Below are 18,766 nucleotides of genomic sequence, written 5' to 3' on the forward strand. Positions count from 1 at the left end.
TGCGCAATTTCTCTCAGCATGTAGGTGTAGCCGCCAGAGCAAATAACGTTCTGGACTTGGTCTTTTCCAATGACCCTGATCTGATCCAGTATGTCCATGTGACACCTAGTAATCTGTCAGATCATCATGTAGGGTCGACCATTACTCAAAAGCCGGCGTGCTTTAGAGTAAAACAGGCCAAAAAGGTTGGGTTGGCTAATTTCAAGTTCAAAGATGAACATTGGCCGTTGATTATAAAAAGATTAGAAGAACTTGACCTGATTTCAATTCTGAAACAGGAATCGTCCATGGATGCAGCCATTGATAAGTTAGTTTCAGTTTTTAAGGAAGTTGCTCAAGTTTAGCAATCTCTGAATGTGTTCCAATAGGTGGTACACGGACAAAAATTCCAAAATATACGAAGACTTTGTTCAAAAGAGTTGCAAACTAGCAAAAAGGCTCCAGAGCACTTTGAATCCAGTAGTTGTGGGTAGTCTCCACAAAAGTTGGACGTAGTTCAGGGTAAGATTAAGGCCTCCATCGAATATGACCAGTTACAAACAGAGAGTAAGTTGGTTCAGGAGGTCAGGTCGAATCCGAAGGCATTTTTCTCTTATGCGAACTCTAGAGAAAATGAAACACTCTGTTGGGCTTTTTGAGGTTGATGGGGAAGCCATTAGCAATGTAGAGACTATGGCTAACATGCTTGGAGACCAGTTCTCGACTGTCTTTGTTCGAACTAGCCTGGATTCTCGAGGGCTTGAAGGTGCTCTCAAAACGCACATTAAGCCTCTACGGTCACTAGAATTGACCCTAAATCCTGGGTTGGGACAAAGCTCATGGATACTTTTGAAGACGTACAGTATCAGATACCTTCGTACCTTCTCTGAACACTGTACAGTCCCAACTTTTTAGCCTCTCCCAATATGAGAGCTCTCTCAATCCTGTGATGTTCCTAGTGAAACATCTTTGGACTTGCTCGAGCTTTTGCAAACCTGCTGAACTCATTGGAGCCCAAATGGTGAGGCATATTCAAGATGTGGCTGACAATCGACTTGTACAGAGTTAGCATCGTGATGCTACCTCTGGACTTAAACGTGCGATATATCCAACCACACATTTGAAAAGCCTTACCCACCTTCAACTGGATATGCTCATCGAACTTTCCATTATTTTGGAGGACTACACCTAGATCTTTCATAGATGGGACCTGCTCAATATCTTTACCTCCATTATCTACGAGTGGAGTATTTAAAGGAGTTAACCCAAATCTCAAATGCAATCAATTGCAATTACTCTGAAAAGTAATTGTAACTGCCCATTCGTGATTGCAATTGCAACCAAATTAAAGGTCTGACTACTGAAGTGCAAGAGACAATAGGTTTTAAATACGAATCTTTATTGAGTGTTTGTAGCAACAGATGAATAAATTGTTGATCGAGAAGAAAACTCGACGAACGAAATTACCACGAAACCTATGAAAATAGAACTACGCAACCTCTACAAATTTGCTAGCGCTTTTCAACAACGTTTTTCCCCCTATACCGCGTTTTGAGTTCTCTCAAATCCCTCGGCAATTGTTGAAATCACATCCCTGGCTTTGGCCTGATTGGCACAATAGAACACGTGACACATGAATTCTGTGGCCATCGTGCACAAATCGTTTCCTGCGATGAAAGCCAAATAATGGTTATCGGTGGAACAGCACCCACAGGCTGAAATCTGAGAGGAAGACACAAGGAAAGTCAAAAGCCGACTGATTTCTCTCATTTGAAATACGTAGTGACTCACCTCAGGGTAGGTGTAATTAAGGACTTCTTTTCCTCTCTCGTTACAAAACATTTTCACGCCCAATTCTTGGAGATGGATGCTTACAGAATGGTGGACTTTCTTCTGATCATGGATCACACGATGAATGGCTTTGTCCAAAAGGGACGCATCTCCAACATTGCCGACCTAAAGGTATCATCAACAATATGCACGTCTTTATAGATATTATTTCGTTTTATTGTACATATTTATGAAGCGACGACAAGAGTCGTGACGCAATCCTTGGCATTGGTATTTGTGAGATGATAAAAAGAGGTGGCAATTTTGGTGAAGGATCAAAGGACGACTGTAAACACCCATTAACATTACCAACAAAACTCGAGTTCGAGTCGTTGCTTCTACGTAGAGTCAATGGTTCTGCGCTTTTCTGTGCTAAATTGAGCATTGGGAAACCACCATTGGGAGTATTCAGTTTGAAACAAAGTTAATTCCTGGAAATCCCAAAGTGACTTAAATTTGTCATATTTCTGTATATGAAATGCAAATTTCTGCAAATGTACGTAAACTGAATAATGAGAACGAGGGGTGGTTGCGGTTTCGAATTGTGAGAGCTATTCCTCCCCGAGCCTCTCGAGAACACTTTATAGACGCACTCATAGAGGAGCAGGGCGAGCGAGAGATCTGCCATGTGACTCCATAACAAACGATTCGAACGCCATTTTTACAATTACTCATAAGTTTCAGTAAAACCAATTTTCACAATCACAAATCACAATCTGAATTACAAAATCAATACATCACATATTTTTATTAGTTTAATCCGATGTTTAATTTGAGATGAGGAGGAGGCTGACTTCCTTCGTTGATTATCAATCTAATACTGTTGAATTCTCTTCAGCTGGTTGAAACTTCATATTAATTCCAACTCAAGAAAACATTAGTCAACTATTATGACTTTTGGGAATTTACCTTGAGACTCCCGATGTAAAGAAGTTCTGTTCCACCCCGAATATCATGTCGAAAGTCTTCTTCATCTTCGAGCAAGGGATCAAATTCGTCGTTACCATCATTGCTAGGACAATTGTTGTCATCATCCAACATCAACGAATTGGGTCGCCACTTCTTTCTGATCGACATCAACTCCTCCAGTCTTTTCAGATCAATTGAACTCTGCTCCAGCAAAGCCTTCAATGGCGGAAATATCTTCCCATTTTTCTCCGCCTTCACCACGCCAATGGCCAGAGGTCGTTTGCCACACTTCTTCACTATCTTGGCGATAGCTTCCGGCTCCATGCCATAAGTGGGTGTGGCATCTAAATCGTCAATCACATCACCCACTTGCACCTTGCCATCCTCGCCCGCACTGGAATAGGTTTTCACCTTGGTCACAACAATCTTTCCTTGAAACGAACAAATCATCAGACCCAAATCTGATCCGGGAATAAGTTCGAAGCGATTGTAAATGGGCAGTTCCCAAGAGTCGTCCAAAAATGATCGATTCGCTAGATGAAGGTCGAAGTGAAGTAAATCGAGGTCCGGGAGAATGCTCATGATACTCTCATTGGGGCTTCTGAGCAAGAGCGAGTCTGATTCGTACCAATCTCCGATGGTTTTCCAATTACGTAGTGAGATCACCAAAGAGGTCAACCAACCGTTGTTCAAGCAACATCGGAAGAAATGCCGACTTCGACCCACGTCGGTTTTGAGGGTGCGGATCTTCTTGATCTCCGAGACGATATGCTTCACCAAAGCATTCATGCCAGCCTCACGTTTGGGTTCGAGGCTGATCACCTCAAATAAAACAAAGACGTTATCGTTGGGCCGAAGGCCATGCTGGAACATGGCCTCGAGGCCTTTGCAAAGGCTGACCAAATGTGGATTGGCATCGGTGATCTTGGCGTTGATCTTGGCGTTTTTGTCTTGGTTAGCTTTTAAACACTTCAAATCGGCTTGAAAATCCCTCAAAAGGGGATGAAGGCTCATTTTGAGAACTGTCTATTATTGAAGGCCACAGGTAGAAAAGGCTCTTCTTGTGCACTAACGCCATTGAGAGGTGGAGAAAGCCAAGGAAAACACCTGTAACAGGACTTTGTGGCAAGTGTGCCATTAAGGCTTTTTATCTTGTTCTGGTGCACTGGAATACTTATTTGTGTTGGAAAGCCCTTAAAGGCTCTATTGGACAAAAATCTAGAGGCATCATTAGAGTGTTTCTAAGGCGAAGCATCCTCATCCAAAAGTAACTGTCAGTTTCCTACCCTCAAAAAGGAAGCCCAAACATGGAAGACAGAGGAAACGACAACAGCTCAGAGCTTTTGTTTTGAGATTTTTGTCGGAAATGGTCGTGACTTTAGTGGGTCCTGGGAGATTTGGAGGACTTGTTTTGGCATTTGTCATCGATATCCCACTCTCGGTCTCGTACCCACGCGTTGAACTATCCGCCAATGTTCCTCCGCAGAGTGCTTCTTCCCATGAGATCAGAAGTTTGAACAATCTCGAGCTCTTTTTTGTCGCCCCAATTTCCCGAGGCCCTCAGGGAAAACGGTTGGCTATCTTATTGCATTAGATAGATGCTCGTAAAAATGAAGATTCCAAGATCTCAATCTCGACATGTTCATGTCTAATTTCTCCCCTGTATGTAATATCGCCCGATGGAGAAAACGAAGCAACGCAATAATGCCTTTTTAGCCTGCTTGAAGAGCGCTCTTCCCAACTTCCGATCCCACTTAATCCTTGGGCGAAATCCGAATGAGTCGGAACGCCACCTTAGAGCTTAACTGGACTGCAATGCTGAAACACTGTTTAAAACTCAACCCTATTATTCAACTCTTCATTTTACTACATTTAAATGAAAGTGCGAATGGTGAATGAACTTGAATATGTGAAAAATAGACAAGCAAATGAAAAGAATGGCAAAAAAAAACAATGTAACGCCAAAAAAAAAGACATGGTGCTTTAAAAAATGTACTTTGAAATGTACTATCCCTTTGTGTTTCGTCCTTAAAATGTTTGGGTACGACAAAAATAAATTTGTCTTCAATGATTCCAAACATGTCACTGGCTTTCTAAATCTTCTTACGTAGCCCTCAAGAATATACTTTTGTGGCGAGATTTATAGTTCTAATCATGCTCTATGAATGATTTTTTAGACTTTGCATTAGTGATCAATCGAAAATATGAAAGCATTTGTGGCTATAAAAAAGGGGAAAACATTTTTTTAATAATTTATAAACATAAAATTTATCGCCAATTTTCTACCTTATGTTGTTACCTATATTCTATATTAGATATCAAGAACATCCTTGAACAAACCTTAAGGAAGCAGTACCATTTATTATTGGATGGTGATCGAGATTTGAACCCCTTTGAACACACCTCGTGATGCGTCTTGCAGAATGAACGAGGAGAAGCACTCATCCTCATTCGCTTCTACTCAGACTGAAATTGGAAGGAATTCAACACACTTCAAAAGTGTTTTCTCTTCAAAATGAGCGTATAATAGATTACCTTGGGACAGACAAGTCACGACTAAGAACGAGGACGAGTCGTTTGGGTCGTTCTCCACTCAATTTCCCTCCTCTTTACACACCTCGGTAGTCCATAAAATGGCGCACAACTACTTTTACACATGCCTTGTTCCCCCCGACAACATCCTCAGCTAAACCAGGAGCGGAATTTGAATGACTTATAATAATAACAACTGAACAATTGTAGGTACTTAGACAATGGACGATATATATCTCGAAATCTTGTTCCAAGTTGGTCCTCTATGTGGCTAATAGAGGTATTACAAATACCTCCTCTGAAGATTATATTCGGCTATTTAACTTCGGTCTCTAGTGAGTACATTACGATTGGGACGGACAGCTGTTTCGAGGGCGACTTTACGATCTGAGGTTTTCCCCCTCACTTCATGAATGGGATTGAGATGAAGGAGATTAATGGTGAACATCAGGTATTATTGGCCTTACACGCTTCTTCATTTACTAAACGGATCCCCGAATGCGTTGCCACCACTTACGGGTGCATGTTTGAGGGATCAAAATTTTAAGGTTGGTTATTGAGCATTAAAAATAAATCCATGTATAGCAAATTCCGTAAGTGGCCATTATTACAGACTGGCGGACTCTAACTTTTTAGATACTTCGACAACTTTGACAAATCTGTAACAGGTTGACTTTTAGAGCGAATATTCGTTAATTTGCCTTTTCCTAAAGCTACAGCTTTTATGTTACTACTTTTTGGTTGTGCTCTCAATGACAAAGCGTTGTAGTAATATGGTTGGTATTTCGTATCTTTATTTGTCCATTTGACTCATTATGCCATATCTTTGGAATGTACAAAATAATACCAATAAATACGCGACTACATCTAAGATGAACAAATCAACAAATAACGAAATCGACTTTTTGCAAACTTTGATACCTGATCCGTTGTTCATGCATTTGCAAATGTGCCAAGCTCTAAAGTATGTCTCATCTAGAAGATAAATTGAAACTCAAAAGAAAATCAATATTTCCCTTCACTCCATCCCGAAATTCCAGAAGACCTCTGGTTTGAAGTCGTTTTTCCATGTTTCTCACAACGGGGGAGAGCGAAAAAAAAACGATTCGAGGAGTTGGCTTCCCAAACCTCGAGTTCCGTCTCAACGTAATTGTTTTGACTACTAGTTTCGACACATTTCCAACGAGATGTCCGACGCTCTCGCCGACGCAGATCTGGAAAAGCCATCCGAGGTTAGGAGTGAGTGATCCGACAACGACTCCGCGCAGAACGAGAAAAGTCTGGAGAAGGAGCGGCATTCTAAGGGTGAAGCGCGTGGAAGGAACAAGACTTGGAATTGGGATTGACGACCAGGGGAGCAAAAAGGGACTCCCTGCTGATTTGTGCGTTCCTTGTGGATTGTTCAAGTGTTAATTGGGTGAGTGGCAAATCAGTTGGTCAAGGGATTGCCGCCAATGAGGAAGTGATCGCTCAATGGTTCCAGAACACGAGGAGAAGGAAGAGGCGGCGGCTTGAGAGTGCATAAGTCAGGATGGTTGAGGCCACATCGTCGACCTCGTCAAGTCCATCCTCAACAACTTCGTCCGGAGATCATTTAAATCATCAGTATGGATATCTCCCTCCATCCTCAAACGCCCCTATCAACCACACCCATTGTCTTATGTGGGCGTGCAAAGTGTGCAAAAGAAGAAATGTGCGAATGGATCGACGATATGCGGCCACATTAAGAGAGCGGAAAAGGTTGAGAAAAGTAGGGAAAAGCTTTGTGAGCACTTATACAATCTATCCTCGACTATAAGTATTAAAGATGTGATTTGAAATTACATTCAAAAACATGATTTGTTATTACTATCAGTTTTTGATTGCAAACTGGAAGAAAATTGATTTCGTTGACTCTTCAATACGATGTTTGGCGACAGAAGTTCTTTAAATAAGAAATGACTAAGTTGCTTGAGCCAATAACATCGCAACGAAACCGAAACCGATGAAGCACGACATAATTCCAATTTAGCTGAGGCTCTAAGACAAAGTCAGCGAGTCCTTGCAATGATATATTGAAGTCTGTAAGTGGGTTTTGAAAAGAACAGAAGATTTGTAACAATGAGAATGTATAATAAAAGACAGAGGTATTCAAACGCCAAAATGTCTTGACACAGTGGTTAAAAAGCCGTGATAACTTTTTCTAGCTTGCAAAACCATAAACAATTTTGATTTTACTTCATGGTGTTCTAACACAGATCAAAAACATACATACCCAAAAACATTTGAAAAGTGCCATTTTCAAAAACCTGTCAGAGTGAACTTAGAAGCACGCTAAGTTTAGTTAGCACTTGAATACAAATTAGTGTTGGGTCTATGCAGCAACTGCTGAGTTCTATGGGAAATAATGGTCCTGTTCTAAAACAATTGTGCTCTAAAATGCTCTGGTTGTATCTAAACTCAAATTCCCAGATGAAAAATACAAATATTCAACATCAAAACAGTAAAAGGTTTCTTTTACTTTTTTGCTTTATCGCAAAACCGACCAGAAAATCTATACACTTTTCCTAAAATCACTCATATATGCAAAAAATAACGGAAATTTTCAGGAATACCAATGGTTTAGTTCCGGCACAGGGGTTTGAACCTATGACACCTAGGGAGAGGATTTTATGCTTGCTCACCATGTCTCTACACCACTAGGCTACACTTGCTTCTCGAAGCCCAAAATATGGAATTTTTTTTACTGAAGTTTCAACAAGATCTATAGAAAAAGTTCAAACCATTGACAGACCTGTTGCGTGTATTTTTTCAGAATTCTAGTCAATGCAAGAATAAGAATACTTTAGATATTTGCCAACTGTGTTTTCGTAAATTCACATTTCCAATGAGTTAAGTGATGTTCAATTTCATTTTGAGCTATTTTAAGATTAGACAAGAAAAATAACATTCTACCTTTGTGCTATTGAAGATTAAAGGTTGATAAGGAATGGTTTTGAAAGGCTTAGGGTGTTTCCAGTAATTTTTTACCGCCTGGCAGTTAGGGCAGTATGAGGCTGCCGGGACTAGTAGGGGCCGTTTTGTGTTATTTTGCTTTTTACAGCACTATCATGGCCAAAATCATGAATGTTATAGTTCAGAATGAAAACATGGATGTCGATGTTGGTGCACATATTGCTCAAAAAATAATCAAATAATTGAAGACAATAACCTAATTTATTTTGCTAAATAAAGTTAAGCAATTCGTTGGGACTTCCATTCCCAATAACGTCAAGGAAGTCAGCAAAAAATGGACAAAATTTGCATGAAAAATGTATGTGCTTCTACTACTTTAAACTTGTTGAATGAAAGGAATTGATTAATTGCAGTATTGAGATTAGTGTTGCCACTCGATATTTTGGGAGCCACAGACAATCAGTTAAGTTGATTTACGACTTAAAACTTGAAATGCAGATTTGAGCGGGTTGATTCATGATTAAAGCAAAACAAGAAAAAACGCACATGTTCTATTTAATTTGAAATAAATAAGTATTTTTTTATTTGACTTTTAAAGGAAGAATTTTTAGGCGTTTTTAATGGAATTTAAAATGGCAATTGCTGATAAGTTTCATGCTCAAATACAATCTGCTTTGAAAACATTCATCAAACGTTCAAAACGTTCATGGACCTCCTGAAGTCAAAAGTGAACCAATTGGGACGAAATTAGGGGTATTCAATCCATGATGGCTTTTTAACCCATTTTCTTCCTTATTTTATGACTGAACAAGATACGGTATAAGGTGCGTCAATCCCCTATTAGATCATTGTCAGAACTCAGTTCACTCAAATCAAAATGATTAATAGGGCCCAACCATTTCTCTAGACGAAAATGTTAAAAATTAAAATTCTTACTGCATAAAAGATGACAGACACTGTACTCTCCGGCATGCCATTGAAAAGCACCATTTAACATAATAAGGATCTGATGTGCTTTACAACCAAAATGGAATACAAATACTCTCAGTGATCAGATAAATGTCATTTCATCTCATGTTTGAATACTTTCTCAGTTGAAAAATGGTCAATACATCCTTTGCAACACAGCTTTCAGGTTCGAATATAAAAAGCTAGCTTTGGAGTACTTAGGGTCACAAAAGAACATTTCTTCTTCCCGACCTATTTGCTTCATTTCAGAATGGTTCTTTAGTCTATATCGAACTAGAAACCTGTGTAGATAACGCATGATTCTTTTCCCCCTTTCTTTTGAAGGTGAATGAAGCCTTTGAGATCCTGAGACAACAAACATCCAGTGTGCCCAATCAACGTTTACCAAAAGTGGAGATCCTTCGGAATGCAATATGTTACATCGAATCGTTGGAATCCATCCTCGCTCAGAGCGAGGAGGATCCTCAAAGTTCAGAAAATGATTCGAGATCCAGGATAGTCAAACGCCAAGTGAGTTAGCTTGTACTGAAAATAAACCAGTTGTTGTCAGGTCCTTAAGACGTCATATTTTTCGCTATTGTACGAGTCACAGTACATGCATAACATTATTTTTCTTAAATCCGTTTTTGTCTAGTCTCCTGACAGTACAAACAACATTCTACCACAATATCCTGAGCCTCAAAACAACATCAAGACTGGTAATTGCAATCACCAGGGTAAGTGTGAACATTAGACCTTGGATAAGAAGGTAAATTTCAGGTCGAGCAGAAATTGCAAAAAGTGACGAATCGACTATGCGAAAGAGCTGAACAGAAACCCTTTCTAAGGCTCTGAGTTTGGACATGAAGAGAATTTTTATTCATTCAGCTAAAGGCGATATTGAATAGCCTTATCGTTTAGTTGAGATACTGAGTTCTTTAGAGGTCTTTTGAGATAAATTTACACTCGAAGAGTAAAAGTTGCTCCCCAAGTATTGTCCAACGAAAAAAGGAGAGAGTATGAAACTTATTTAATAGCTCGTAATAACTAACTTTATAACTAAACAATATAGAACGCGATGCTTTCGTGACATACATGAAAATCAATGCCCAATGCCTAACTTCTAATTTAAAGTTACATCCTGCCCAAGCAGCCCTCGAAACGATTTCAACAACTTCTAATCATGAACATTTTAAGTCTCGTCAAAGCATACTTGGCTTGTTTGTTTTTGATGCGTGATGCATCAAATGGTCTTTTTTTCGAGATGGCTCTCTACAGAAAGTAGATCGTACGTGGATTGTGTATTCAGTTGATTTGTTGAAAAATCAATAATCGTCACTGACGTAAGGTGTACAATTATGGATGGAGCATCCACAAACGAGCCACTCAAGCACGGTCCTTGGCATAGGGTAGAAAATCGGTCAGTACATACCACTCGAATTTTTGTTCGACACGAAAAGTAACCTTCTTTCCGAGGTTCAACTAAAAAACAAACAAACCGATTAGCCAAAATGGCAAATGATTCATTTGTTTTCCAGATGAAGCAAATATCCCTGGTTCAACGAGTTTGGAACATTTAAACAGTATCGTCGAGAAGATCCCCATGAAGGACCAAATCCGTTCTGGATGAATTTCAAGCGCATGGCAAACACTCAATTCCAACAAAAATCGTGAAGTATTCTGACATTTTTTGAACGAAAAAAAAAACAAAGTAAATATCCCTGAATCATTCTGTTAATCTATCTTATTTTGCTCTGAACACATCTAATATTTCCTTCTGTAGTCCGACAAATGCTACTAGAGACCACGAATGTGCTCTCTTGCTTTCCTTTGTGAAGTTGTTAATAAACCATAAACCTGTATCCGCATCAACATTAGTATGAGCTTCTCATTATGAATAGTTGTCACTTCTTTTTGGATCTCGCAGATTTTCTGACGGACGTGGGCACAAGCGAGCTAATTCCACTCGTGGCCGTTGTTGAAGTGCCTCGACTCTTCTGCGAGATCTGGCCTTGACTTCGCATTGATCCAATGCTGTGTAAAGACTTGCCCCCAGCACTCCCTCCTTTGGCTATTTTGGGCCTTTGAAATGCGTTTAAGAAGGCCGTCACCATCGGAAGAGGGGTTGAGAGAAAGCCCAGGAATGATTCCGTCATCATCGTATTCTATGGAGATAAATAGAGTCGTAACCGTGGGTAACAATATAGGTATAGACGCGACCTTACCTCATCTTGCAAGTCATCCATAATTTCTTGTCGAGAAAGATTGTGTTCGTGCGATGATTTATCCAAAAATGCCCAAATGAACGGTTGGAAAGCGATGTGATTGGTGAGATTCAAAGATTTCCGGATGGACTGTTCCTCAATGTCCCAATGCAGGCGAAATATCGATTTACCTCGATCCAAGTACTAGCCAATGGAAGCAATCAATTAGCAACATTTAATAATACATATCTTTAGTATATTTACGGATTTTCCATGAGAACGTGGATCAAGCTACCGGTGAACGTAATCATTGATCAGTTACTTACCACAATGTCGTTGGTGAGAATGGCAATGATGTCCTTGGTGACCACATTGAGGCCATCTTTGCTCTTGAGCTGTTCTAATAGAACTTCCTTCTCTGCTTCGGCTTCCAGTGAAGTGGCCATATTGTCTTCATCAATCAAGGCTTGAACGCGTTTGAGGGCCTTTTGGCAAATCGGTATCGTCTCAAATTTGATCGTACTGATGTGCTCCAAGACCTGGCTTAACCCAACAGGCGTGCTTTGAAATAAGGCGTGATAGATGAAAGAAGGCGGCAACTCTAAGCAGAGAGGAAGCTTATACGAGGCCAAACAACGTGATACCTAGACATAAGTGTTATATCTATTATTATCATCATTAAGGTCAGTCTTGTGAATTCTCCATTATGTTCATACCATGAGCATGTTGGTGAGGACTTCGTGGAAGTACATGGATGTGAGTGGGTTGCTTTCAGCCAAAGCTTGTGCTAATCCCGACTCACAATACTGGACAAAGATGTCAATGAGCGAGGCAATGGCACCCAATGGATTGATGCAATTCGGATTGGCCGTACCGAAGAAGCGCTTCAAATGGTTCTTGCAGCGCTCATATTCGAGCGTTATCCAATGAAAAACCAATCGACGTAGGCACGCCAAGGTCACAATCTGTTGCTGAATTGTGAATTTCTTCGAAAAATGTGCCAGCAGCGGTGTTAACACACACTCCGACAACTCTGAAATTAGCATGTATTCGTCATGAAAGTATCACCGTCTAACTAGAACTTTTGTTCAAATCCATCAAATGGCCGCGATCACTTTTGGGAGGGGGGCAGCCTCTTTCATTTCTTCAGCAATACGTGCCTGATTCTAACTTGGCTAGAACCATTCTTGATGATCTTGAGCCTTAAACCACTACTAGAAAAATAATCCTCACCTTCGAAATCTGTTATTTGTACGTGGGAAACTAATCCAAGGACTTCTAGAAACAATTCCTCTCCATTCCAATTGGGCAGGAATTCCGCCAGAAATCGACTCACCACGGGAATCCCTTGTTGGAAGAAGTTTTGAAGCAGGGACACACGCTGGAGGATGTATTGCTTCCTTGGTAGCGAGTCTTTGAAAAAAAAAACTCAAATATTTTTATATCTGACGATAAACCAGGCGATCTTCCAAACATTCACGGTATTTACTTTCGATGGAACCAAAGAACTCATTGTGCAAGGTGTGATAGAGAGCTATAGAGAAACGAGCCTGAACTTCCTCGGGATTGTCATTGGCGGCGAGAATCATGAACAAGGCCTTTCGCCTCAAAAGCGCCAAAGATTGGGAAGGGGGGACAATATGGCCCAGGTTTTGGTAAATATCCAGCACGGTCGTGCAATTGGCCAATGAAACACTATGTTTGGCCCCACTGGAGGTTTGATCCACGTGGTTCACATTTTCGGGTCCAGGGAGAGCTAAACGACATCGTTTGATGTGAGGCCCGTCTTGAGAATTCTGTAATCATGTGAAGCAAATATGTCGTAAATAGGGACACTGATCTTAGATGCCTGATGGACTGATAAACGTCCTTCGTTGTCTAATTATGATTATCGCTTTAGGGTCTTTATTTGGAGACGTTTGTACCCTGATTTTTCCATGATGATAACCAGTATTAGATGGATTTAGCGATGTTAATTCTTCGCAATGTTATATCCAGAACTTTAGTCGTTTCTCAGGAAAGGAACGAATTCCCGTTCTTTTTGCCAAAGTCATTAACTAATGAGGAATGATGTTTAAAGGTTAGTTGATTCCTTTTTTTTACCGCGGGGAGATGAAATAGTGTCACAGGGCCGATCGGGCAGGCGGCTTGGACTAGCTTGAGCCGTTACACGTAATGTTTCCTTTTTTAGCCCTACCGTGGCCTTAACCATGAATATAATCGTTTTGAATCAGAAAATTAAATCTTTGGCACACTTTTCATCGAAAAAAGTATGCGTTACTTACCTGAAAAAATTATGAGCGTCAAGTACTATAAACGTGTTAAATCGACGGAACTGATTATCAAAGTGAGTTTGCCTTTGCCGCTGCGATAGTACGAGCCACAGAGTAGATTTAACGACATAAATTCAAAAAGCAGATATTTGGCTCATGGGTGAGTAATTGAAATTTATTTAATGAAACGCGTGCCAAAGAGTTTATTCTTTGATTCAAAAACTATGACATTCATGATTAAGGCCATGGTCGTGCTAAGAAAGTAAAAAAACACATGTAACGGCTCAAGAGTGTTCAAGCCGCCTAAAAGGTGCCCAACCGGCCCTGTGACACTATCTTATCTCCTCGCGGTAAGTAAAAACTGGAATCACCTAACCTTTCAAGAGCATTCCTCATTGAACAACCATCTTTCCAAGCATAATCGACAAGTTAACTATCTCAAAGTTGTGCAAGGAGTTAAGGCCAGGATGGAAAAAATGCAGTTTTGTAGGCAAGGCATAAAATCCCCAAGCCAAAAGGTCCCAGAAAATGATGACTCCAAGTATGAAAATGCAACAAATTTAGAACATTTGTACAAGATTTCAATATCGATGTTCATCAGTGAAAAATGTTGACACAAAAGTCGTATGTTAAGACTGTCTAAATAAAAACAATAGTAATGATTTGGAAAGTTCTATATACATGGAATGAGAAATGAGCAATTTTTGGGGACTTTGGGTCGCTATACAATTACAACTTTTCTGATTATTTCAAAACCAAACCCAACTAACATACCTGATCTGAAGGGTCGATTTCCATGTGGTGGATCACATCATCCCAACTTAATCGACAATCGGGCATGAGGTCATCCAGGTCGTTGTTGAATGGGTTACGATCTGTCCAGATCGCCTCAAATTTCCGCTCTAACTCAGACATACCAGGTCGACCAACCGGATCCGGGATACTTGGGTAATGCGAGAGATTCTGTTTGAACCAAAACGGAAGGCTAATACTAATAGTAATTGGTGTTCAACGTATTAAAAGACCACCTTACCTCGGGAATTAAATCGGGCTTAAGGAATTTGAACTTTTTCAGAAGATGAACGGGGCCCTTGACATCCACACCTTGACTATTGAACACGTTGTTCTTGAGGCTCCGGACTCGCCAAGGGACAGCATGATTTCGATTGGCGATCGAGGACAACAATTCGCACAGAATTGTGCGCTATAAAGAAGAACTAAGTATGAAGGTGTGGACGCTTTAAGAGCGAGGTTGAACCAGAACTACTCTTTGACTTTGAAGGTATACAGGGTGGCGCGTGATTCTATGGACGGTTTAAAAGCTAATTCACTCCCCGTCTATTGCTTCTATACAAAATTGTCTTGTCGGGAGATTGACCATCAGATTCATTAGCACAAGATTGGCTACAGAGACTCCGGCTAATCTCTTCTTAAACCAATTGCAGCTCGCACGCGCCACATAGTCGGACAAATAAGTCTACATCTCAAAGTTTTGGTCTTCAGGACCTCCTTGTCTCTCTCAAATAACCCATTAGCAAAGCCATTCATGTTCAAGTCCGGAGAGGAAAGGGATGGGTGACAGTTCTTGGGTGACAAATTCATCGATGGACTTTCATCCTGTTGGTCTTGGCAAAGTTTGGGGTCCAGGACTTATTTCGGTCTTCCGCTTCGTTGCAAATCCAAAATCTTGATAGTTGGCTTGCTCGTCTGAACCATTTAGCCTTTAGTGCTCTTGGCCCTTTTAATGTACTACTTAAGACGATTTAGAATTTACGCATAGCTCCTTAATGAAGCGACACGATGGCTTGATGACTCCATTTCGCATGATTGAAAATGAGCACATGACTTTTTTCTTTAGAATAAAGAGTGGCAAGGATGAGCAGCTCATCAAATGCATGTTCAAAATTGCGGTTCCAAAGGACAAATTATTTCATGTAACCTTAAAGAATTTATCGTGCAATGACTCACGGGCCACGGTGTATTCTATGGAAGCGGTCCAATACCATAACTTTTATCGCCGGTATGCCTTTTCTTTGAACTAGGCATCATCTTTCTCGGGATGGCGCCAAAATATTTCTTTTTTGATCCTTATGAACACATTATTTGGGCGATTGTAACATGGTTCAAAATTCTGGTATCAGCAGCTTAATGGGTTGGCATTCATTTTTCTTTCCTAGCTTTCAGAATCACAGAAACTGACGAATTTTGGCAGCTTTCTAATAAAAGAACACTGGGAAGTCACGGCTGATTAAGCGGTGAGAGTTCTTACCGTAATACCGTGAGTGACGCGCACCAAGTGAAACAGCTGTTCAAACAAATCGGGCAACAAATCAGCGACAGAAATCAAAGAGTATCGTTCCAAACCTAAAATATGAATAGAGAAAAATGATATTTGATCTAAATGAAAATTTGCTAGTTACCCTAATAAGCCCAGGGACGTGACAAATATTCAGCGGCATAAAAAACTTTTAAATTTAAAGGGCGACTGTTCTCTGAAGCCTGTCTGTGTTACCTTATTTCAGGTGCTATCTGCAATCGTATTGGTACAATTTAATCGGATGTAATCCCTCGATCCAGATGAAATTACGCAAGGGGATAGATGGGAACCATTTGAAAGGAAAGTATATGCGAAAATATGACAAGACCAATCCTTCTTCATGGGTAGTGATGGTCTAACACAGAGATTCTAAACAGAGTGTTAGGAAGTTTGCCTAAAAGGCAGGCATTATTTAAAGGGCACAGAGTAATACTAAAGTACAGTACACTAGATCTCAATTTGAACTATGGACTCCAATAAATTGCTCTTTTTGAAAAAGCATCCAAAATAGTCCATATATTATTATATGGAAAGGTTGATCCCTTACAATTTAAATCTTTCAATGATCTTTTTTTCTATATTGATTAGCGTTTTCCTCTCGTATGTTTAAGGAAAATTAAAAAAATACCATTTGACTTGCATAAACTAAAATCAGGTTTAAAAACTGAGCACTCTCATTAAATGAAAATTTTGCCAATTAATTGTAGAATAAAATCGTTTTTAACTTTGTTTCATCTTTGTTTTTAGCGCATCTTCTAAATTATATTAGTGTTTTTTTCTGATTGCAGCATGTTGCTGAACCTGCAATAAGAGTTGCCAAAGTAAAAAAATATCTTTCATTGCTTTCGTATTTCACTTTTTGAAGGAATTATTTGTTTGGGAACGAACTCTTTTTTTTAACAAATGTGTAAATTAATGACAAAACGTCCTAAAATCCTCTACCCGCCATTATCTGTTGCAGATGATCTAGATACTCTCAATTTTCGTCACAGGAGGCAAAAATGGTCCCCAAAGGTGAAATTGATTTAAAGAATCATGCATCTTACTGAGTATTGCTTATTAAAATGTGCCCATTTCTTCGAAAACAAGTCATTTGTTGCTTCTTTTTTTCCCCTAATCTATTTTGCTTTCGGTGAGCCACAAATTTGTACAAATGTGGAATGTGGAATGTGAAAGGGCTTCTCTGAGCCACTTTTCGAAACATAGTAACAAAATATGAATTTTAGATTTACAAAGAAAAGTTATTTGAGTTCATTTATTGATAAAGTGGTTCGCTGTAATATTCTATTGTCATAACCATAGGTAGTAGCTGACTTGCATTAGGCCGAAGACTCAAATTCTATTTCACGATTACTTCTTAAATGGACCACAAATGCTGAGTACCCAAAGCATGATTTGGGGCCCAAATTTAGCCCAGTCCATCTTCTTGACAATATCTTAGTTTTGAATGAAGCAAATGGTTAAAGCGATCCAAAGTTTTCGCTTTCGTTCGCAGACCACATCTCAAGAAATCCGTGCTTGAGCTTATCCAGAAGCCCTATTTGGCCATCAAAATCTCTGTCAGATCATCACTCAGCTAAGATTAGGCATGGATTTGATTCCTTCCGATTGACCTACGATTCTCGATTAACACTGACAGAAGGTGAATTTGAATTGGCGTGTCTTCTCTTACAAGTGATAAATTTCAAGATGAGCGTCCAATTTCGCAATCTACGATTCTTGAGCTTGACCGGTTTATGGACTTGACTCTGCGCACTCAAGGCCCAGGCCAACCCACTCAGCCACGCCCTTAGACTCGGCCCCCATTCAGAGTCAGCGCCCGCCGATGTCAGGGCGTGTTCGGGCACCAAGGCCGTCAAATGCTCTTCCAAAGCTTGCGAATTGGCACTTAACACGGCGTGCGGCTCGGAATCTCGCACAAAACTGTTCCAATCCGAGCCCACCAGCACCAAATCCGGGGTGGAGGCCATGGACCGCCACGGCTGACCCGGATCACGGGCCCAAATCACGGGTGAGAAGACACCAAGCGGAGGTTGACCACAATGGATAGGTTGTTGTTGTTGACACTCGTCCTGTTTTGATTTGAATTTCTGGTCAGTTTTCCCCCTGTCTCAGGTGACCAATTTGGGCGATTGAGAAAAGTGCAAAATCCCATGACGCTCCAATCACACAGCCAGCCAGGTTAGGAGTGTGAATGGTGAGCCAGTCAGGCAGATCAGGTTTAGAGCGCATGAGTGGTTCTTGACAAGAGTTTCTTGATTTAGGTAGTGGTTACTAATGGTAGAGATCGGAGGTATCAATTGGCTGCAATGGCACCTTCCATGGTTACTTATATAGGCGGCAGACTCGTTTTTCCCCTTGTTTCTCTTCTTTCACTTGGCCTTACTTGAACTTGGGGATTTGGGATTTGAAAGCCCAGTCTGGTTCATCTGAATGTATTAATGATTGAACGACAGTTAGGGATTATGGTAGATAAAGATTACAACTGATTTGTTTGTTTCAGGCAGGCATGTTTTTAAATAAGAAACGGTCTTTTGAGAACAAGATGGGCCTAAAGGCTAACGGTTTTACTTGGATGTTTTCATTACTATCATTATATTCATTATGGAATTATTTTTGTGTGTTATCTTTCTGGTCAGGTGCTACAATAACCGAGTCACCCTGAATTCAATCCATTCTGATCCAAAATATTCGGGCCATTTTACTTCCAGGCAATTGGCTACCTGGCTGTTGAGGCAGGAAAAGAAATGAAAGGAAAAAGGCGGGGTTTTGACACAAACCACGAATTCAACCAATTTTTGGGTAGGCTTCAAAAAGTCTAAATGGGTCATTATTTGTGT

The 18,766-nt window shown here is 40.2% G+C and overlaps 3 protein-coding genes across 4 annotated transcripts; 1 reads left to right on the forward strand and 2 right to left on the reverse strand.

The window, feature by feature from the left end:
- Positions 1–1,357: 1,357 nt before the first annotated feature.
- Positions 1,358–5,291, reverse strand: LOC131877628 (uncharacterized). Of its 2 annotated transcripts, XM_059223363.1 has the most exons (5): positions 5,254–5,291; positions 5,122–5,184; positions 2,719–3,936; positions 1,771–1,935; positions 1,358–1,701 (listed from the first exon to the last, which is right to left on the reverse strand). In XM_059223363.1, the coding sequence occupies exons 3-5, from the start codon at positions 3,730–3,732 to the stop codon at positions 1,519–1,521; spliced, it is 1,362 nt and encodes a 453-aa protein (XP_059079346.1). In that variant the 5' UTR covers positions 3,733–3,936; positions 5,122–5,184; positions 5,254–5,291; the 3' UTR covers positions 1,358–1,518. The 2 variants fall into 2 exon arrangements, with proteins under 2 accessions (XP_059079346.1, XP_059079345.1); XM_059223362.1 differs by lacking the exons at positions 5,122–5,184; positions 5,254–5,291 and having other exon boundaries at positions 2,719–4,534.
- A 1,231-nt stretch (positions 5,292–6,522) lies between these two features.
- On the forward strand, positions 6,523–11,004 carry LOC131877922 (myogenic factor 6-like). Its single transcript, XM_059223763.1, has 4 exons — positions 6,523–7,000; positions 9,478–9,663; positions 9,788–9,869; positions 10,671–11,004. The coding sequence occupies exons 1-4, from the start codon at positions 6,782–6,784 to the stop codon at positions 10,760–10,762; spliced, it is 579 nt and encodes a 192-aa protein (XP_059079746.1). The 5' UTR covers positions 6,523–6,781; the 3' UTR covers positions 10,763–11,004.
- LOC131877921 (centromere protein I-like) lies at positions 10,859–18,047 on the reverse strand. The gene is made up of 10 exons (XM_059223762.1): positions 17,599–18,047; positions 15,879–15,973; positions 14,643–14,813; positions 14,384–14,572; positions 12,826–13,132; positions 12,570–12,749; positions 12,053–12,369; positions 11,663–11,980; positions 11,358–11,540; positions 10,859–11,297 (listed from the first exon to the last, which is right to left on the reverse strand). Exons 1-10 carry the CDS (start codon positions 17,894–17,896, stop codon positions 11,037–11,039), a joined length of 2,319 nt encoding a protein of 772 aa, XP_059079745.1. The 5' UTR covers positions 17,897–18,047; the 3' UTR covers positions 10,859–11,036.
- Between the last annotated feature and the right edge of the window lie 719 nt (positions 18,048–18,766).

Source organism: Tigriopus californicus, chromosome 3, assembly GCF_007210705.1.
Source record: "Tigriopus californicus strain San Diego chromosome 3, Tcal_SD_v2.1, whole genome shotgun sequence".
NCBI classification, from domain to species: Eukaryota; Metazoa; Arthropoda; class Copepoda; order Harpacticoida; family Harpacticidae; genus Tigriopus; species Tigriopus californicus.